This window comes from Agelaius phoeniceus, chromosome 8 (assembly GCF_051311805.1).
Source record: "Agelaius phoeniceus isolate bAgePho1 chromosome 8, bAgePho1.hap1, whole genome shotgun sequence".
Taxonomy (NCBI): domain Eukaryota; kingdom Metazoa; phylum Chordata; class Aves; order Passeriformes; family Icteridae; genus Agelaius; species Agelaius phoeniceus.
The window spans coordinates 36,808,260-36,828,838 of NC_135272.1; the positions used below are offsets into that span (position 1 = coordinate 36,808,260).

General features: G+C 52.1%; 1 protein-coding gene across 5 annotated transcripts in view; it reads left to right on the top strand.

Moving 5' to 3' along the window:
• PDE4B (phosphodiesterase 4B) overlaps positions 1–20,579 on the top strand; it is a 178,325-nt gene extending 157,746 nt beyond the window's left edge. For 4 of the 5 annotated variants that reach the window (XM_077182639.1, XM_054638165.2, XM_077182640.1 and 1 more), the window contains 9 exons: positions 8,109–8,202; positions 11,592–11,770; positions 12,141–12,239; positions 12,372–12,536; positions 12,772–12,871; positions 13,594–13,748; positions 13,844–13,966; positions 15,386–15,568; positions 18,555–20,579. In XM_077182639.1, the coding sequence (XP_077038754.1) occupies positions 8,109–8,202; positions 11,592–11,770; positions 12,141–12,239; positions 12,372–12,536; positions 12,772–12,871; positions 13,594–13,748; positions 13,844–13,966; positions 15,386–15,568; positions 18,555–18,920 (1,464 nt within the window). In that variant the 3' untranslated portion in view covers positions 18,921–20,579. Of the gene's footprint in view, positions 1–6,901; positions 7,410–8,108; positions 8,203–11,591; positions 11,771–12,140; positions 12,240–12,371; positions 12,537–12,771; positions 12,872–13,593; positions 13,749–13,843; positions 13,967–15,385; positions 15,569–18,554 lie in introns of those variants that run through there. The other variant, XM_054638166.2, reaches the window with a different exon arrangement.

The following is a 20,579-nucleotide window of genomic DNA, read 5'->3' on the forward strand; positions in this document are numbered from 1 at the left end:
CCCAAGGAGAGCAGCAATCTGTCCTTTGTGCCGTCACACAGCGAGAAATAACTGTCCAAGGCCAGGCTGGGCAGGGCCTGGAGCAGCTGGCATGGTGGAAGGGGTGGAAGGAGACGATTCTCCAGGTCCCTTCCAGCCCAAACCAGTGTGGGCTTCTCTGGAATCCTAAACTCTGCCAGCCCTGCTATTTCACATCAATCCAAAGGGAAACCCAGCCCGAGAATTTGGGCAGGGGTGCTGGAATCTTGAGACTGGGATCTAGGGCAGTGATGTTGGATACTCCAGGACTGGGATCCATGGATTGGGATCCAGGACAGGGGTGTTGGACTCTCCAGGACTAGGATCCATGGATTGGGATCCATGGCAGTGCTGTTGGACTCTCCAGGACTAGGATCCATGGATTGGGATCCATGGCAGTGCTGTTGGACTCTCCAGGACTGGGATCCATGGATTGGGATCCAGGACAGGGGTGTTGGACTCTCCAGGACTAGGATCCATGGATTGGGATCCATGGCAGTGCTGTTGGACTCTCCAGGACTGGGATCCATGGATTGGGATCCAGGACAGGGGTGTTGGACTCTCCAGGACTAGGATCCATGGATTGGGATCCATGGCAGTGCTGTTGGACTCTCCAGGACTAGGATCCATGGATTGGGATCCATGGCAGTGCTGTTGGACTCTCCAGGACTGGGATCCATGGATTGGGATCCAGGGCAGTGGTGTTGGACTTTCCAGGACTGGGATCCATGGATTGGGATCCAGGGCAGGGGTGTTGGACTCCCCAGGACTGGGATCCATGGATTGGGATTCAGGGCAGGGGTGTTGGACTCTCCAGGACTGGGATCCATGGATTGGGATCCAGGGCAGTGCTGTTGGACACTGCAGGACTGGGATCCATGGATTGGGATCCAGGGCAGGGGTGTTGGACTCTCCAGGACTGGGATCCAGGGGCTCCGGGAGCAGGCAGGAGCAGATCCGGCCCCGCAGGGCACTCGGGGATTTCTCCAGGTGCCAGCCCCATCCCACACATGACACACACGGATTTTCAGGGAAGCTCAGCGCTGCTTTCTCCATGACCCGAGCCCTTCCCCGCGGCGGCCGAGGGGATTTTCCTGCCTCAGCGCTGAGTAACACCCGGAGTTCTGGGGAATGGAGCAATCCAGTCTGGCTGCGGAGCAGCGCGAACCCCCGGCGCTCTCCTTGGGCAAGGCTCCTGCAGGGAGCTTTTCCTTTCCGGCATTCGGAGCAATTTGCATATTTCGAGTCTCATTTGGCTGGAAACGAGCTGGAAATGCCCCAGTGCTGCAAACGCTCAGCTCCAGCTCCCAATTCATCACTTTTTTAAAGCCCCGTGTTGCGTAAATCCCGTCCCACCCAAGGGAGGTTCTGCCGCTCTCAGAAATGCTAAACTTCACGGGGGGAAAATCTGAATATTGTTCTGTCTACATCAGATAGATGTTCTCGCTTTCATGAGCAGCCACATGCTGATTTATGGCAACCTGCTATTTATTTATCAACATTTACATTGTGGATTTCTAAATTATTCTAATAACATCAGGCCAACAAGTTGGTCATGATGTTGCTCCTTTAAAGTCTTCCTTTGAACATCTCTATAAATCAAGGCTGCTTTGATGTGAAATTGGAGATTTCATAAGCCTGTGTTTACTTTTGGGTTTCCAAAATCAGCTGAAGGGAAAACAAAAAAAAACCAAAAAACAAATAGTACTTTGTATCTCATTAAAAAGAGTTTCTAGCGCATTAAACGTGATATTGTTTTAGGAAATAAGAACTAGAAAGAGCTGCAAAAGAAATTTGATTTTTTTAATGACTGATAGTTGACTGCAACCATTCCACTTTTCTCCAGGCACTGAAATAGGGCTGAAAACTTTCTCCTTTTGTGCTGTTTGGTGTGAAACAGGCTCGTGTTTTTCGGTTTGTTTTTTTTCTTGCTTAAGCATTAAATGCACCTCCCATCATTCTCCACGGAGTACCTAGCAAGGAAAATCGATGGGAATTATGAAGTAACAAGGACAGCTGCAAATCTGTTTGCCACGGTCCTTTCTGTAAGTGATGTAACAGCAGGAAAACACAGATAAGCGGAGTTGCTGCTGCTCCAAGACAGGAATTTTAACTCTTGGCTTCCAAACCTTCGAAGAAATGCGCCTCAATTCCAAAATCCAGCAGTTTGGTTTGGAGGAATGAGGTGTCAGGAAGAAAGAGTTGGGCAAATTACAAATATCCCTTCGGCGGGGTGGCATTGATGCCATTTTTTTTAAGCTGGAGTGGAGTGTCGCCTCCATCCCCGTCCCAGACAGAAGCGTTCCCCCCTCCCTGTCTGCCCCGCTGCCGATGGCTCGGATGAGTAATTTCCCTCCTGTGTGTAAACCATTTCTGACGGGGCTCGGGCAGGTGAGGGGCGGCTCTTCCCGGGAAAAGAGCCGCTCTACGCAGTCCCACCGAGGTCTGATTGCACTAATTACCCGGGTAATTAAGCGGGGAGGGTTCAGCCCGGCTGCCTCAGCGAAAGTCACCCTGAGCCCACGAAGCCTTTTGTTCTGGGGATGTCTCGGGCATGGGAGCTCTGCGTCACAAGGGTGGGTCGGGAACAGAGTTTGTAAACACTGGAGATGTGCAGCGAGATTCCTCCTTCAAAGTGCGGGGCAGGATCCCTCTCTGCAGAGCCTCTCCTGCATCCGAGCCGCTCCTTTATCTGCAAATCGCCCTCAGCTCCTGCGGGTGGCTCTGGCGGCCTCTTTGCATAAGGACTCCTGGCCTCGGGGAGCCCCAGCCGGGCTAGATCGACTTCAAAGGATTTCCATCCGCAGCAGATCCCCGCTCCTGTCTTTATTCTTCTCCCTGTGCTGCGCCAGGAGCACCTCTCCAAACTCCAGAGGGAACGGGAGCAGGAATTGCAGCAGGATCCATCCCTGGAGTCGCTGTGGGACTGGCAGGGCTCTGGGTGCTTCTTCAGGGCCCTCCCCAGGAGGGGAACAGGGTTGTTCTTTCCATAAAGAGCCAGAAAAGTGGGAATTTCCACGCTAAATCATCAGTGGGGTTTTCCCAGTCCCCATCGGGGTCATATCACGGAATCCCAGACTGGTTTGGGTTGGGAGGAATCTCAAAGCCCATCTCATCCCACCATCCCAGGCTGCTCCAGCCCCAGTGTCCAGCCTGGCCTTGGGCACTGCCAGGGATCCAGGGGCAGCCACAGCTGCTCTGGGAATCCCATCCCAGGGCCTGCCCACCCTCCCAGTCAGGAATTCCTTCCCAATATCCACCTAAATCTGCCCATTTTCAGCTTAAATCCATTCCCTGTCCCCAGTCCCTCTCCAGCTCTCCTGGAGCCCCTTCAGGCCCTGGAAGGTCATGGCAGGGTCACCCTGAACCCCCCAACATGGTTGGCCCCCTAGATCTGTCAAATTCAACCATAAACTAGGCCAAATTTTCTTCCTCTGCATAAAAATGGAGCACATCTGGTTAGGAAGGGGTGACAGGGCAGCTGCCGAGTGGCTCCATGCCCTTGGTGCCAACGTCACCACCCTGCCAGGACCCCTCTCCCAGGATTTCTGTGTCTGGAACCAGAGCTCAGCAAAGGACTTCAGGTGGGGAGGAGCCCTGAGCAGGGAGGGTTTGCTGTGGGCAGCAGGAGGGAGCTGGCAGTGAACTTTGCCACTGGAAATCAGGGAAATTCCCACCCGCACGCAGGGCTGGGAGGGAGCTGCGATTCCCTGGAGCAGAGGATGCATGGAGTAGGGTCACTGCTGGTAATCCAAGAGTGATTCAGTTCTGGGAGACTTAGTTTGGTGCAGATGAGTTCTGCAGTTGCTTCAGAGCAGGCAAAACAGGAAAGCTCCACACGATGCTGGGGCTCTGGATGCTTCCAGACCAGCTGGGAATGTTGGCTGTGCCCTTGGATATGGAAAATGGCACCTGGGCTTCATCTTATTGGTGTTAGCTGCATTCCTCCCATCGGTTAAAGGTGTTAATTGCATGGTCCTGTGGTCGGAGTTTAGGGTGGAGGGAAGGGAGCAACTGAGCTTTTCCTGATTTTCTCCTATTTAAGGGAAACCCCCCGGATTTGGGGTGAGCATCCCCTCCTCATCCCTACACTCCTAATTCCCATCTCTTGGTGAGTTTATCAGTGCTAACTTCCTTTGGAAAAGGCGCGGGGATGATTATTAATTAGGAAAATTGATGAAAGCAGCGGCGCGACCCCGTGCCGCAATGGGCATTACCGTAATTACCGCGTGCTGCCGCGGTACCGTAATTGCGGGCGGCGCTCTCCAAAGCCCCGATCCCCGGCTTTGCTCCAGTTGGAATTTTCTCCTCGCTCCCTGCAATCTGTTTGTTTTCCCCGTGGCTGTCGCACGGATTTAAGGTGGGGCTCGCTCCGGGGAGGTCGCACATGACACGAGGCATTGATCCCTGCAGAGGCAGCCGCCTGCCTGCTCCATGCGGAGCCATTCCCGGGAAGCAGCGCCGCTCCTGGCACCGGGGAGAAATCCCAAAAACCCGCCACGAGCAGCGCAACAGCCGGGCTGCCCCGGCGGTTTTGGAAGGGGGGGATGTGATAAAGTAAATCCTGCTTAGGTGCCAGCATCGCTGGGGTGATAATAAATCCCAATAAAGTTTGCAAATCCTGTGGGAATTCCCAGAGCTCCGGGAAGCTGAGCTGGGTTTGACCCTCACTGTGCTGTGGTTCTGCTGCCCGTGTTTATAAAAGCTGCTGATTAAAGGGCTGGAAAAGTGAGGGAGATTAAGGCTGTGGGGGGCAGATTCCTGCTTCCAGATGGGATACGAGAATCCCGAGGATTTTTCCCTGCTGCAGATGCCTCGGGTGACCTTGTGGCGGCCACTTAATTACTGTGTGCCTCTGTGGGAAGGCAGCGGCCGCCCTTTGTGCTCTGTGAGGCCACTTGTGAGGTAAAGACATTTTTATCAGCTGTTTGTCCAGCAGCGCTCGGGCTCGTTGGCCTGAAAGGGGCCATTGTGAGGAAACCCCAGAGATGAGAGGTGGTTCGTGTGATCATCATCTGCTGACGGCGATTTCCTGGTGCCGATGGGGGCCGGGCTGCAGGGAAATGTTGCAGCACATGCTGGGCTGTCAGGCTGTGGCAGGGAGGAGGGAGGGAGGCAGGGAGGGAGGGCTCACGTGTCCCGATGCTGCTGCCGCTGCTGCCGCTGCTGCCCTGCTCGGACGTCACTGGCAGGAGAGATGGGGTCAGGGCTCCCTCCCGCCCCAGCTCCCAGCCCTGCTGCCCCTCCTGCTCTTCCCCGAGCCTTTTCGGGCCAGCTTCAAAAGGGTTTTGTCCCTCGTGCTTGGCAGGAGGTGGAGTGGGGACCCTGTGGGACAAAATCCACGGCACAGTGCTGTGGGGTGTGTTCCTGGGCAGCCAGAACCCTTTGCATCCCAATCCTTCCTGTATTCATGGGATGCCAACCTCCACATCCCATTGCTGTCCATATCCCTTGGGATGCCAACCTCCACATCCCATTTCTGTCCATATCCCATGGGATGCCAACCTCCACATCCCATTTCTGTCCATATCCCATGGGATGCCAACCTCCACATCCCTCTCCTTCCTGTATCCCATGGGCCAGGATTTAAGCTGCTTGTCTTACCTGGGATGTGAGGTCTCACAGTGTGATGGTGAGAGTGGGATTGGATGGGATATTGGGAAGGAATTCCTGGCTGTGAGGGTGGGCAGGCCCTGGCACAGGGTGCCCAGAGCAGCTGTGGCTGCCCCTGGATCCCTGGCAGTGCCCAGGGCCAGGGCTGGAGCACTTGGGGACAGTGGGAGGTGTCCCTGCCATGGCAGGGGTGGCACTGGGTGGGATTTAAGGCTCTTTCCAACCCAAGCCATTCCAGCATTCCCTGTTTCTGTGGCACTGGCAGGCTGCTGTGGGAGGGGACAGCAGGGACAGAGGTGGCATTGTCCCAGCAGGTCACACCTCACCTTTGGGCTGCACGGGTGAAAGGGAGGTGCCATCAGCTTCCCACCTCTGCCAATCCTGCATTTCAGGAGAGGAGCAGATGGGTCACATCTTCCTCTGCTCCACATGGCCAAAGGTTGGGCTGGAATCCCATCTGGAGGTTCTGGAGCTGCGCCTTGCCCAGCCTGGGCTGTCAGAGGGAGCAGGACCAGGATTTTGGGCTGTGCCCACGCCTCACGTGTGCCTCAGCACGCGGGGCAGCCTCGTGCCACCAGCCCAGGAGGGGCTGGGGAGGCAGCTGGAGACGGGAGAGGCTTTCACAGCAAAGATGGCCCTTTTATTTTGGGAATCCTGGCCTCTGGCATGTGCTGCATTCCCAGCACAATCGCGCCAAGGACGTCCTGAGCAGCGGGAGAGCTGCACATCCCGCTGATCCCGTGCTGGGAGCGCAGCACGAGGGGATTTTCTTTGGGTTCCGTGTCAAGGACAGCTCCAGCTTCCTCCTGAAGGCATTGCTTGGGTGTTTGAAACAAAAACTGCAGAACTGATTAAATATTGAAATCTGGATTGTGAATCACAGAATGGCTGGGGTTGGGAAGGACCTTAAAGCTCATCTCGTTCCTCCCCCTGCCTTGGGCAGGAACACGACAGATGCGTGCTTTTAAGAATGAATGTATGAATTTATGAATTGCAGTTACAGATTTAAGGTGGTTATTTTTTATACCCTTATCTGAAGGCTATTTCAGTCTGTAAAGGGTCATTTTGCTGCGTTGCTGCATTTTGCCCTTTACCACAGAGGAGGAAAAACCCAATCACACTGAAAATGTGAAAAACGCTTTTAAAAATCCAGCTGGGAATGTTTTGAAAGTCCCTGTAGGGAATAGGATTAAAGCAAAGCAGGAATGGAGAGGAGACTGCTGCTTGCTTTTTCCTTTATTTAAATATTCCCGGAGCTTCCTCCATTTTAATTTTCCCATAAAACATGGCTGTGTTAGCGGGGCTGGCTAAAGCAGCCTCCCCTCCCAGGCGCGGCTCAGCTGAGCCGGGCTCCTGCGGAGCGGGGAGCCCCTCCAGGAGCTGAGCGAGCAGCGCCATCCCGGATCCCCGTGCCCATCCATCCCTCCATCCCTCCATCCCTCCATCCATCCATCCCTCCATCCATCCATCCATCCCTCCATCCATCCATCCCCGCTCCTTTGTGCATTCCCGGATCCCAGCCCTCGCTGCCGGGCGGGCGCATCCACCCACGGGCAGCCCGGAGGATGCGCCGCCAGCCTCGGCTTAGGCTGGGATTAGCGGCTGCCGCTGCCTGCGGGATCTCTGCCTCGGATGAACGCTGAATTTTTGGGACTGGGAAAGGCTCCTCTCCCGTCGGAGCGGCGATTTCTCCGGGAGGATTTGTGCTGGCTTGCCAGGAGCTTTCCAAAATGCCTGAAGCCAATTATTTGTTATCTGTGTCTTGGGGTTACATTAAGGTGGGTTTAATTCCTGAAGGATTGCTAATTACCGAATTATTAACGGCTGCTTTTTTTTTTGTGCTGTATTGTTCTGAGAAAGCCTCTGTGAGGAAAATATGCTTTAAAATGCTGATTTCTGTGTGTTTTGGCTAATCATGTGTGTAGTGTGCATGCAGAGTCCATGGATGTCATTTTTTTTTTGGGAATTCGGTGTTGCAGGTTAAAATGATGCAGCAGTGAAAATGTTGGATTATAAAATCAGCAGGATCACAGCATGAATATCCAAGGGAATCATGCCTGAATCCCACATTTTGCTGTATGATCCTCTGATTTAGGGCATATTTCTCCTCTGGATATGCAGCCTTTTAATACAAAATGGAGCAAATTTAGAAAATCCAGAACAAAAGAAGGTTTAGGGATGGGGAATCTCAACCTGAGATAAAAATCTGAGCTTTCAGAGAGGTTTGTGTGAAGCGTTCTCTCCTCGTTTGTGACGGTAGCAACTAATGAGCATCTTTAGAGGAAAATTTATTCCGTGGGCTGAAAAGAAATACCCAGTCACGGAGATGCCGAGCAGGGTGGAAATGAAACCATCTGTCGCCGACTCCATCCCAAATATCCCCGGAATTCTGCCTGCTGGGGGAGTCTCCCGTGCTAACGCGGGTCTGGGAGAGGATTCCATAAAAATGCCATTTTCCTGTGCTCTCCCCCTCGCAGTTCAAGAGGATGCTGAACCGGGAGCTCACCCACCTGTCCGAGATGAGCCGCTCCGGCAACCAAGTGTCCGAGTACATTTCCAACACCTTCCTGGGTAAGGAATGCGTCCCCAGCTGGTGTCTGGGGCTGGGCAAGGGTTAAGGGCAGCCCCATTGCCCCCATTCACAGCTTCCCTCTTTGGGTTTTCGCTTTCAAAGGGCTGCAGGGAGGGGGAGAATGGTGTTTGGATGGGAGGAATTCCTTCCCGAGCCTCGGGAGGCTGCTGGTGGTGGCTGCCTTATGCAACGCTGGGGTTTTGTGGTGACCTTATGGAAAGGACAAAGTCACCCAGGGCCAGCTGCAGCCACTGCCTCCTTCAGCTGCACCTTCCCCTCGGAGATGAGGCTCAGATTAAATCATCCTCAAAATCTTATCCATTCCTTTGTGTAAATCTGCTCATTTGGCACAAGAAGTCAGAAAAAAAGAGGGAATATTTTGCATTTCATTCATTCTGTATGAGCTCACAGCTCCACATACATGAATGACTCCTCTTTGTCAACGTTTGTTAGGACAAATGGGATTTTCTCAGGAAGCAGCTTCAGGATTTGTGACCATTTGCTTCTAAAATGAGGAGCCTCATATTTATGGACATGCCTGAATGCAGCAGCTCCAAAGGCTGAGTGCTGTGGGTGCTGGGGACTCATGCCCCGAGGCTGGAACGGCCGGAATGTGTTCCCTGTGTGACACATAATTATTCCCATTAAGGGTTTTAAAGTGATTCCAATATCCAGCTGCAGCTGGAACTGCTGCCTGCATTTAGGACACTCGACAGCATTAATAATCCATGGAAGTTTGGAGCTGCTTTGTGGGGATGCATTGATTTTATTGCTCAGCTGAACCCAGAGCGTGAACTCGAGCAGGGAATGGGGCTGGGTTGGGATGCACAAAGGGGCTAATCCAGGGATTGGGCTGGTGGGCAGCTCTGCCCAGCAGCCACGTGAGTGTGGAGCAGGAATTGCCAATGTGGCAACCAAAACTAAACCCCACAAACGCTCAGGTTAATGGAGCCTGAATCCCAGCAGGGGCTGATGAGCCAGAGCTGCTGCTGCTGGGGTTGTTTTGTTCATGGGATTCCAGACTGGTTTGGGGTGGGAAGAACCATAAGGATCATTCACTGCCAAGGCAGGGACACCTCCCACTGTCCTTCCTCCAAGCCCCATCCAACCTGGCCTTGGACACTTCCAGAGATCCAGGGGCAAATTATATTCCAGGGCCTGCCCACCCTCCCAGCCGGGAATTTCTTCCCAATATCCCATCTAAACCTTCCCATTTCCAGCTTAAATCCATTCCCTGTGTCCTGTTCCTCCATCCCTGTCCCCAGTCCCTCTGCAGCTCTCCTGGAGCCCCTCCAGGCCCTGCCAGGGGCTCTGAGCTCTCCCTGGATCCTTCTCCTCTCCAGGGGAGCACCCCCAGGTGTCCCAGCCTGGCTCCAGAGGGGCTCCAGCCCTGCAGCAGCTCCGGGGCTCCTCTGGGCTCTCTCCAGCAGCTCCAGGTCTGAATTCCTGCAGCTCCAGCTCTGAATTCCTGCAGCTCCAGGTCTGAATTCCTGCTATCCCATGCTGAGGCAGCTCCATGTCCCCTGGCAGGGCTGGACAAGGCTCTGTCCATTCCCGTGCCTGGTGACAGTGACATCCCCGTGTGAGGCCACTCAGGGCCTGGCACTGCTGAGGGGGACGGGCTCTCCAGATTGGGCCACATTGCAGCCTGATTGCTCATCTGCAAAAGAAAAATGAGAGAAGCTTTTAAAAGGATTGTTTCAGGAAGTCGTGCTGGTATGGGTTTTATAAATTAGTTTTTTCCTTCCTAAAATTTAATTAAATTAAATGTACACCCAAAATAACAGGAGTCTGCAAGTGAGGAGGTTGAACAAACAAACAAAAAGAAATGTGTGGGTAGGACACTAATTTATCTCCAAAGGTGGGGATAATTCAGAGATATTAAACCCAGATCATGTGACTTCATTCAACCTTTTGATTTTATCAGGGCAAGGAGGGACAGGACACAGGGAATGTCTGCCCACTGCCAGAGGGCAGGGCTGGATGGGATGTGGGGCAGGAATTCCTCCCTGTGGAGGGGATGAGGCCCTGGCACAGGGTGCCCAACACCCCTGGCAGTGCCCAGGGCCAGGCTGGAGAACCTGGCACAGTGGAGGTGTCCCTGCCCTGGCACGGGTGGCACCAGAGGATCCTTAAACTCCCTCCCATCCCAACTCATTCTGTAATTCTGTGATGAAATGGTCTGGGAAGGCTCCAGGAAGGAGCAGGGAGTCCAGCCCTGCATTCCCAGCAAGGACAGGGCTGGGGAGGTCAGAGAGGGGCAGCAGAGGCTCCGGCACTCAGAGGGACCATCCCACTGCCCGTGGGTCACAGCTCCTCCCGAGGGCCCCATGGGGACACTGGTGCCACAAATCAGGGATTTCTGCTCCAGAATGGCCATTTGATGCTGCCTTAGTCACTGCTAAGGAGATTATGGGCAGGAAAGTCCTTTGGTGGTTCAGCAAAATCCAGGGAACACCCTCTGATGTCAGCCCGGCTGTGCTGTGAATAATGGCTCCTTTCCTAATTGCTGCTGCTGGGGGTTTCACAGGGGTTTCATTAAACCCAGGCAAAAGTCAGTCCTGTCTGGAAGCCTCATCCCTCTGGAGCTCCTCAAGGTGCTCAGAGGTTGGGGTACAATCCATGAGAAATGGTTTGGATGGAAGTCATGAGCCACTGGATCTGTGCTTTTATAAATCAGCTGTAGGGCAGTGAATATCACATGGTTTTAAGATTTATTTATTTGCTAAACACATCTCCACAGCCAGGTTTGGGCCCTCTTCATGTGCAATAAAACTGTGATTATCCCTGAGGATGGCAATGGAAATTTAGCCTGTGCTTTGAATGTTATTCCATAGATATTTGTAAGGGAAAAATCTTTGATGAATCAGTGACACCCATTTGTTATTGGTTTTAAGAGAAGGGGATATATTCACCCTAAAAAGTGAAAGTAGGGAAAATAGATGTGGTTTTACCTTATTCAGGAAAAAAATGTGTTGTTTGAACATATCTTTTATTTTCCTGCAAATAGGGAATAAAATTAATTGTGATTTATCCCCAAGGAGAACCTGGTGCCTTTCAGGCATGGAAAAATCACAGAATCATTTAGGTTGGAGATCATGGGGTCCAACCATTCCCAGCACTAATCCATGTCCCCAGGTGCCACATCCATGCACAGAGAGACATTCCTGGACATGTCCAGTGTCCCCAAACCCCACAGTGACTGCAAGAGAGCAACCAGAGCTTTTGTGACTGGATTTTCTTATTTTTTTTTAAATTTTTGGATCCCAAAATGAGAAAACCCCCTGGGGTTGAAGTGGGGAGCAGAGGCAGCAGCTCGAGGGCTGATTCTGGGGGATGTGCTGGGAGCTCACGTTGTGCTGACTCATTTCCCCCTGCTCTGTTGCAGACAAACAGAACGATGTGGAGATCCCTTCTCCCACCCAGAAGGACAGGGAGAAGAAGAAAAAACAGCAGCTCATGACACAGATCAGCGGGGTGAAGAAACTAATGCACAGCTCGAGCTTGAACAACACCAGCATCTCACGGTTTGGGGTGAAGACAGAGAAGGAGGATCACCTGGCCAAGGTAGGGGAGATTCCTGCTCTTCTGGGAGCACCTGGAAATGGATTGTTCTTTTCCTTGGAATTAGTATCCCTGAAGTGACGTGGCCATTAGAAATGCTGTAATTAATGGTAGCCTCAAGAGCAGATTTTATATTTAAAAATACATGAAAGTAGCCCTAAAATAAAAAGGAAAAAAGGTGGTGCAGGCTGAGGAGAGCAATTATGAAACACAAATCAGCCCTTCACAGTTACTCTGTGTTCGTTAACCTCACACGTTCAGCACTTACATAATTCAAATCACCATTACATTTGCATAGTTGTGAACTATTTGGGGAAATGCAGAATTGCCAGGAAGACCATTCAAACCATTATTTTTTTGGTGCTCTCCAAAGGAGCTGGAAGACCTGAATAAGTGGGGCCTCAACATCTTCAACGTGGCCAGGTACTCCCACAACCGGCCGCTCACCTGCATCATGTACGCCATATTCCAGGTGGGTGTTCCTGCAGGGCAGGCTTCCCCGCTGCTCCCAGCCCTTTTCTCCTGTCCAGTTCCCCTCTGCTTCCCTGCCTGCTCCAGCCTGAGCTGCCACTCAGCTGGGTGTGTTTGTGCTCTGCTCCCTCAGGAGCGGGACCTGCTGAAAACCTTCAAGATCTCGTCGGACACGTTCGTGACGTACATGATGACCCTGGAGGACCACTACCACTCCGACGTGGCCTACCACAACAGCCTGCACGCTGCTGATGTGGCCCAGTCCACCCATGTGCTGCTCTCCACCCCTGCCCTGGATGTGAGTGCCCTCCTTGGCTTGCCTTTCAACGTGGGGTGGGCACTGGTGGCTCTTCCGAGCGCTCCCTTCGCCCCCATCCTTAGGAAATCTCAGCATGTGGGATCTCTGTTTCACCTTTCTGCAGTGCCTTGTCCCAGAAAACCAATTGAAACAGCACAATTTGTTCCCCTCAATCAGCTTCCCCAGCTGCTGAGAGGTAAAACCCCTCTGACAGGCTCCTGTTGCTCCATCCTAGGCTGTCTTCACGGATCTGGAAATCCTCGCTGCCATTTTTGCAGCTGCAATCCATGATGTGGATCACCCCGGGGTCTCCAATCAATTCCTGATTAACACAAGTGAGTTTTGTTCTGAATCTCTCAGAATTCCACCCTGAAAGCAATGGGAATGCTTTCTACATGCCACAAATGACAGCTTGCAGGCTGTGATGCCCTCTCATGCAGTAGAGGACTGAGACATTTTGGACTCGAGCAGGAATTAAAATGCAATCCCTGACAAAGGGAACCATTGTAGCACAATTTGTAAAGTCAATATTTACTACTTGCTAGCACATAATAATTCTGCCAGCCCTGAGTGCAAACTTTACCATTAAGATAAGAGAAATAATCCTATTGCTATTGACAACCAGAAAGCCAAATATTGGCCTTTGTGTTGTGTTCTGCCACAGGCTGAGCACGGATCTGGATTCCAAAATATGGGGATTGTTGTGTTTTGGGAAGGATTTTTGCAGGATTCTGTTGCCAGTGACTTGTAACTGAGTCAACTGAGCATTATTTTGTCACTGAGACTGAGCAAAGGCTGTGGAGTGCTGGGGCTGGCACTCATGGAGCTAAAAAGAATCCCAGATTCCTAAAATCATCCAGTATCCCATGGACAGGGACACCTTCCCCTGGACCAGACTGCTCCAAACCCCATCCAGCCTGGCCCTGAACCCTTCCAGGGATGGGAAAAGAAACTTCCCCCCACTAAAACCTCTCAGTGCCCCAAACAAGCTCCTGCTGGCTGTTGGAAACCCCACATTCCCCAGCCTGGAGTCCCACCCTTGGCATTCCTTCCCCAGATTCTGAGCTGGCCCTGATGTACAACGATGAATCCGTGCTGGAGAACCACCACCTGGCCGTGGGCTTCAAACTGCTCCAGGAGGAGCACTGTGACATCTTCCAGAACCTGACCAAGAAGCAGCGCCAGACCCTCAGGAAGATGGTGATTGACATGGTATGGCCACTCCCTCCTCCTCTTCTCAACCAAAAATGGTCGGTTTTTTGTGGCTTCCCCTCCTGAAATCCTGTTTTTCTCTCCTTTCTGGAAAGGTGTTGGCCACTGATATGTCCAAGCACATGAGTCTGTTGGCTGATCTGAAGACTATGGTGGAAACGAAGAAGGTGACCAGTTCAGGAGTTCTGCTTCTGGACAACTACACGGACAGAATACAGGTGAGGCAGCCAAATTCCCTGGGTTTGGGTGTTCTGGCCAGGACAAGGAGGCCACACTCCTGTTTTGCTGTGGCTTTGTAATCAACCATATAGAGAAGCTGAATTCTCAGCAGTCATTTCCTTCTAAATAGAAGCACAAGGTGGTCCCATATTTTTTAGGTGTTATTTTTTAGGTGTTTAACCCAGAATTAGGGTTTTTTAACACTTGGAACTACAAACATGGCACATTCTTGTTTGGTCAAGTTTTGAGGGCTCCTAAATTTCCTAGCTGCTTTCTCCCATTTGTTTCTCCTTTTACAACACTGCAAGAATTTCATTCAGAACTTCACATCTGAAGCACCTCAGAGTGAGCTGGAGTTACTGCTGTACAGTCTGTTCCCTCAATAATTTAATCCTTGGTTTGCAGAAGTGACCAGAAAGTGCTGGAACAGGGTTGTGCAGTGAGCAGGACAAGATACATCCTGCTCTGCTCTCACTTTGATGACCAACTCCTTAAGAGCAGGCTCCTGGGAAAACTCTGTAAATTTTTTTATTTCAAGCACTGGTGCTGCCTGAATCCTTGTGGCCACTTAGGCCTGTTCTGTGCGTGTGTGGAAGGGATATTACTCATTCCATAAAGTGGGAGCATTTCACCTCTTTCCCTCAGAGCATGGAAGTGGATTTTGAATGGTGGGAAGCAGCTGGATCCCCAAACAAACCTGTGTGATGTCATTGACACTTGCACAGCTGCTCCAGGTGTGAGGCCTGGGCTGTGTGAGCACCAGAGAGCACGTCTGGCTTTGGGGCTGGGGCAGCTCAGCTCATCCATGGAGAGGCAATCACAGAATTCCAGACTGGTTTGGGTTGGGAGTGACTTTAAATTCATTCCATCCCACCCAACACCTTCCACTGTCCCAGGTGCTCCCAGCCCCAATGTCCAGCCTGGCCTTGGACATTCCATGGATCCAGGGGCAGCCACAGCTGCTCTGGGCACCTGTGCCAGGGCCTGCCCACCCAGCCAGGGAACAATTCCCAGTTCCCAATATCCCATCCATCCCTGCCCTCTGGCACTGGGAGCCATTCCCTGGCTCCTGTCCCTCCATCCCCTGTCCCCAGTCCCTCTGCAGCTCTCCTGGAGCCCCTCCAGGCCCTGCCAGGGGCTCTGAGCTCTCCCTGGATCCTTCTCCTCTCCAGGTGAGCACCCCCAGGTGTCCCAGCCTGGCTCCAGAGGGGCTCCAGCCCTGCAGCAGCTCCATGGATTCCTCTGGGCTCTCTCCAGCAGCTCCAGCTCTTTCACGTGCTGCCATGCAATGTTTCTGATGTTTTTATGGTCTGTTTCATAATCAGAGACTCTTCTGGTGCAATGCTCTGCAGATCCAGCCCGAAACCCTCCTGTTTTTGCAGCTGATGCTATGAGTTTCCTGGTGGCTGTAATTGCAGGTTCTCCGGAACATGGTGCATTGTGCAGACCTGAGTAATCCCACCAAGTCCCTGGAGCTCTACCGGCAGTGGACAGACAGGATCATGGAGGAGTTCTTCCAGCAGGGAGACAAGGAGAGGGAGAGAGGCATGGAAATCAGCCCCATGTGTGACAAACACACGGCCTCCGTGGAAAAATCCCAGGTAATTGGCCCTGAGCTGCAGCTTTCCCTGCCTGAGCTTGGCATTTCAAAGCACAGACAGAGCTCAGCTGCTCCTGCAGCACAACTGGGAGAGGAGCCAGCGGTTCAGAGCGTGCCTTCTGATCCACCCTGACATCCAGCTCTGCCTGGGGCTCTCACAGGCTGGGGAGGCTCTTCCAGCTCCTCACCATCCCCCTGGGCATCTCCTTGTCCCCTGCTCGTGTCCCAGTTTCCAGAGGGAGTTGAGTCCTTTTGTTCCTCAGGCTGGAGAGGGCAGTTCTGCTCTGCCCACCCTCACCAGCCCGTCCTGCCCTCACACCCTGCTCACCCCACTGATCTGCAGGACTGGGAGCTTCTCCCACCTGAGATCCCCCTCAGCACCCTGCAAAACTCTGGCTGTCTCTCGTTATCCAGGACAATTCTGCACTGCTCCTGTCCAGTTCAGTTAGAGGCTTCTGGAGCTGCCCTGTGCAGGGTGAATCCCAGAAATATTCATTTATATCCCTGCAAAACTTAAAAGGAGCTGGATTTGCCTCTTTTTTTTGTGGGGGGGATGAACTGGCTCATCCCTAGTTCTGATTCATAAAATGGTTTCAAGGTCAGATTTTGTTCTGACCTGTGTAGCACAGGCCATAAAATTTCGCCTGGATAATCTGGAATGAAACCAGGAATTTATGTTTGTCCAAACAGATTCCAACCTTTATATAATGCTGTCTTGGTTGTTGTTTTTGAATGACTCCAGCAAGTCATCACTGAGGTTTTTCAGCTTGAATAAGTAACAAAATTGATGATAATTATTTCCAAATGTCCTCTTGGGCTCGGCCAAGTGCTTTCAAAATTATTCACTCAACCGCGTGGTGATTTTGTTGGAAAAATCTGTTGGGTTTCTTAACCTAACAAGAAATGAATCCTTCAGCCAGGCTTGCCCATGTGCTCCACATGTGAGCTCCAGTTCATTCCTTGCTTCACATCTGCACTTCCCAGAGGCCTCAAAATGCCATTTGTGCCGTGCAAAAAAAGACAGGAATTGCACAAAATGTCCATCATGAAATGGCAAAGGAGAAAGGGAGGTGGCGTGTTCGTGCTGGAGGTTTCCAAATGACATTTTTGCTGTGCAGAAAAGACAGGAATTATACAAGATGGCCAACATGGAATGGCAAAGCAGAAAGGGAAGCAATGTGTCCGTGCTGGAGGGAAACAAGGAGTAGATTAGAAAATAATATGCAAATATTTCAAAGCTTGAGATGCCCTTTCAATATTTTAGGATCAGCACAGAGCCACGTGGCCAATTATTCCATTATTTGGGATGTTTTTAGAGGAGACCTGAAACAATGATTTTAAAGAAACAATGATTTTAAAGAAACAACAATTTTAAAGAAACAACGATTTTAAAGAAACGATTTTAAAGAAATGATGATTTTAAAGAAACGACGATTTTAAAGGAATGATGATTAACAAGTGCTGATTTTTACCCATCGGCGCCGTGGAGCCCTGGGACATTTTGGCTTCCAACCATCCCAAACCCTTTTTTTCCCAGTGCAACAGGAACTTTTCATCACCTTTCTGCTGGAGCTGCCTCCCCAGCCCGTTCCAATTGGATGCTCACGGTGCTATTGACATCCTGTTGTGTCTGAGGCAGCCGGGGGCCATTTCCAAAGCAAACATCTGCTCCTGGAGCCCGGCTCCTGGGAGAGCCTTTTCCCTGCTCCACACAAAGCCGTGGGGCGGGACGGGCTCTGCCAAGAGGGAAGAATTCCAATCCCTTTTCTGGCCGTTCCGCCGGCTCCATCCTGGACGCGGTTCCTCCCTGAGTCAGAGGAGCGCGGCAGGGCTGAGCTCAGCGGAAGGGCTGAGCATCCCTCACTCTTTCCAGCCCTGCAACGTCACCCCACGGGAGCATTCCCAGGATGAGCAGCCCCGCTGGCTGCACTCCTCCCGAGGAGGAAATCTCTCGTGGGGTTGCTTGGGGAGGAGGAAAATGGGAATGTTGAAAGTGCAGGATCGTGGAAGGTTTGGGATAGGCACAAACTGCTCCCCGCAGGAAAATGCACCCAAAGTTGGAACTTCAGACCATAAAGGCTGCTCCCCTTGGGAGCACTGGAGTATTGCCAGCTGTCAGTCGTGTGGGAATCTTGGGATAGGGCCATAAATGCACCAGCCTTGTCCCCTTGTCCCCAGTCACCTGGGAATTCTGTCTGAGAGGAGCAGACTCAGGGCTGAGAGCCCCATCCAGTTCCAGCTCCATGGCAGGGACAACTTCCACTGTCCCAGGCTGCTCCAAACCTGGCCTTGGGCACTGCCAGGGATCCAGGGGCAGGCACAGCAAATCTGGGAATTCTATTCCAGGGCTTTCACACACTCACAGGGAACAATTCCTTCCCAGCATCCATCTAGCCATTCCTCCAGGCCTTGTCCCCAGTCCCTCTGCAGCTCTCCTGGAGCCCCTCCAGGCCCTGCCAGGGGCTCTGAGCTCTCCCTGGATCCTTCTCCTCTCCAGGGGAGCACCCCCAGGTGTCCCAGCCTGGCTCCAGAGGGGCTCCAGCCCTGCAGCAGCTCCATGGATTCCTCTGGGCTCTCTCCAGCAGCTCCAGGTGCTGCTGATGTTGGCCCCAGGGCTGGGGCAGCTCTGCAGGTGGGGCCTCACCTGAGCAGGGCAGAGGAGCAGGATTCCCCCTCTCCTTTGCTGCTGCCCACACTGGGGGATCAGCCCAGGGCTCTGTCCCCTGAATTTCCTGCTGGCTCCTGCTTTTAGTGAAGCTTCCTCCAAGGTTTGGTTTTGGACAAACATCAGCCCAACCCAACACTGTGCGGGTGCAGCTCTGGGTATCAGGTAACTGGATGTGATAATGTGATCCTTAGGCTGTGCTGCTTTGGGGACTTGCTCCTGGTGTTTTGCTTGTAAAACCAATATAATATGAACTTTTCAGACATCCACCTTTTGCAGGTTATTCCCTTGCCCTAAGTGTGTGTGTCCCTTTGTTTTCCAGGTGGGATTCATCGACTACATCGTCCATCCTCTCTGGGAGACGTGGGCTGACCTGGTGCAGCCCGACGCCCAGGACATCCTGGACACTCTGGAGGACAACAGGAACTGGTACCAGAGCATGATACCTCAGAGCCCATCCCCTCCCCTGGAGGAGCGGGGCCAGGACTGCCAGGGCCTGATGGAGAAGTTCCAGTTTGAACTGACGCTGGAGGAGGAGGACTCGGACGGGCCCGAGAAGGACGGCGAGAGCCTCGGCTACTTCAGCAATACAGAGACGCTCTGCGTGGCCCAGCCCGGGGGGGAGGAGCCCCAGAGGGAGGCCACCATCGAGATTGTGACAGAAGACACATCTCCTGTGGACACATAATGGCCCGGCCCCGCGGGAGTGGCTTTTAAACACTTGCGGAGCTTGCGAGCGGTCTCCGACAGCCTCCGCAGCCGGGGCCGAGCCTCTGCCACGGGGCTGGCAGATCCTCCAGCTACTTGAGATTGGAGTCAGGGTTACAGATGGGGTAGGGAGTGATTGCTCAGGAAATGCACGGGTGATTTGCGTTGTGGTTTGAGCCTCGTCAGCCGAGAGCACCGCGTTGTCCTGGAGCTGGCTTGGGTCGGGCCGAGGCGGCGCTGACACACAACTGAGAGATTTTATACTGTTAGTTTTGGAGTTTATACCAGTTAGACTGATAGAAACTACTGATCAATAACTCATATCCAACCTGTCCACCTGTCTGCAGACCTGTGTGCCTTCTTTGTAAACACTTTCATGTCTTTTCAAGAGTCTCTTAATTCAACACACGGAGCTTGGTAGTTCAAAAGCGACACAAGGTGTTTCGGAATTGACGGCTACTTTTTGGATTCTTCCTGTTACCAGAAGCAGTCTTCCTTTTTTTTCGTGGGCAATACCTGTCACTTTATTGCAGTTAATCACTTTGACAGACTAAACAGAAGGGGAAACCCTCTGCTTTGCATTACTGCACCTTCAGTATGTTCTTAATCCCCCCGGTGACCCCTTGGGAGTCGCTCGGTGCCGTCGGGCACCGTTCCCTTGCTGGGAACAGCGGGAATTTTTTTCCTCCCCGGGGTTTGGGTTTGTGGTGAGCAGGACAGAGGGCAGGTTTTTTTCCCTGGTACAGCTCAGTCCATCCCTGAGTAAGCGTGGCAAGGCAGTGTGTGACATGCCTTCCCCCTGGCAGCTCCCTGGAATTTGCACGCTCAGATATTTGTGTTTCTCTGGCCTCTCGTCCACGTTCTCTAGGTTTAGGTCCACCATCCTCCTCCTCCTCCTGCACTGCCTCGAGCTCTACCACCTCCATTACTGTTTATAACAGTGTATTTATTACCTACTGTACATACTGTAATGTTTTGTAAGTTATTAATTTATATGAATTAGCATCGCCTGTCGGCGGCGATGTTAATGGGGTAGAAAACTCGGAATAAGAGTTGCCTTTTTTTCTTGTAACCTTTTGTATTGCATAAAGTCCAAGAACCTGAACATAGCTGAAGAGACAGACACAACCCAGGAAGGGCATTCGGGTGGCAGCCGCCCGTGGGGAGGGGACACCGCATCCCAGGGCAGCGAATTTGGGAATTTGCCAGGAACGCGGAGAGGGGGAACCGAACAAAGAACTCCCCGCGCCCGGGCCGGCTTTTCAATGTCACAATGTTCCAATTTCTGAACAACCCAATGTGAATCTCTATGACAAAACAAAAATGTGAACTGATGTAATAATTGTGCTGTGAAACTTCCTCTGACAAAGCTTGTCCGGCATCGTGAGCGGTGTCAATCTCAGTTTGTAAAATATGTTTCAAGCTTTTTGGTCCAACTCGTGACTAATTAGTTCATGACAATAGCACAGTTGTGCATGATCAATGGGTTTGTTTGTCTGTTGAACACTGCATTGTTCCAGGTGGTTATTTTATTGTTCCCCAAAGTTTCACACTATGTATGTTATAGTATTCTATATTGTGTTCAGACGCATTCTTAAGAGATTTTTATATGAAGTGAATAAATGAAAGCATGACCCAG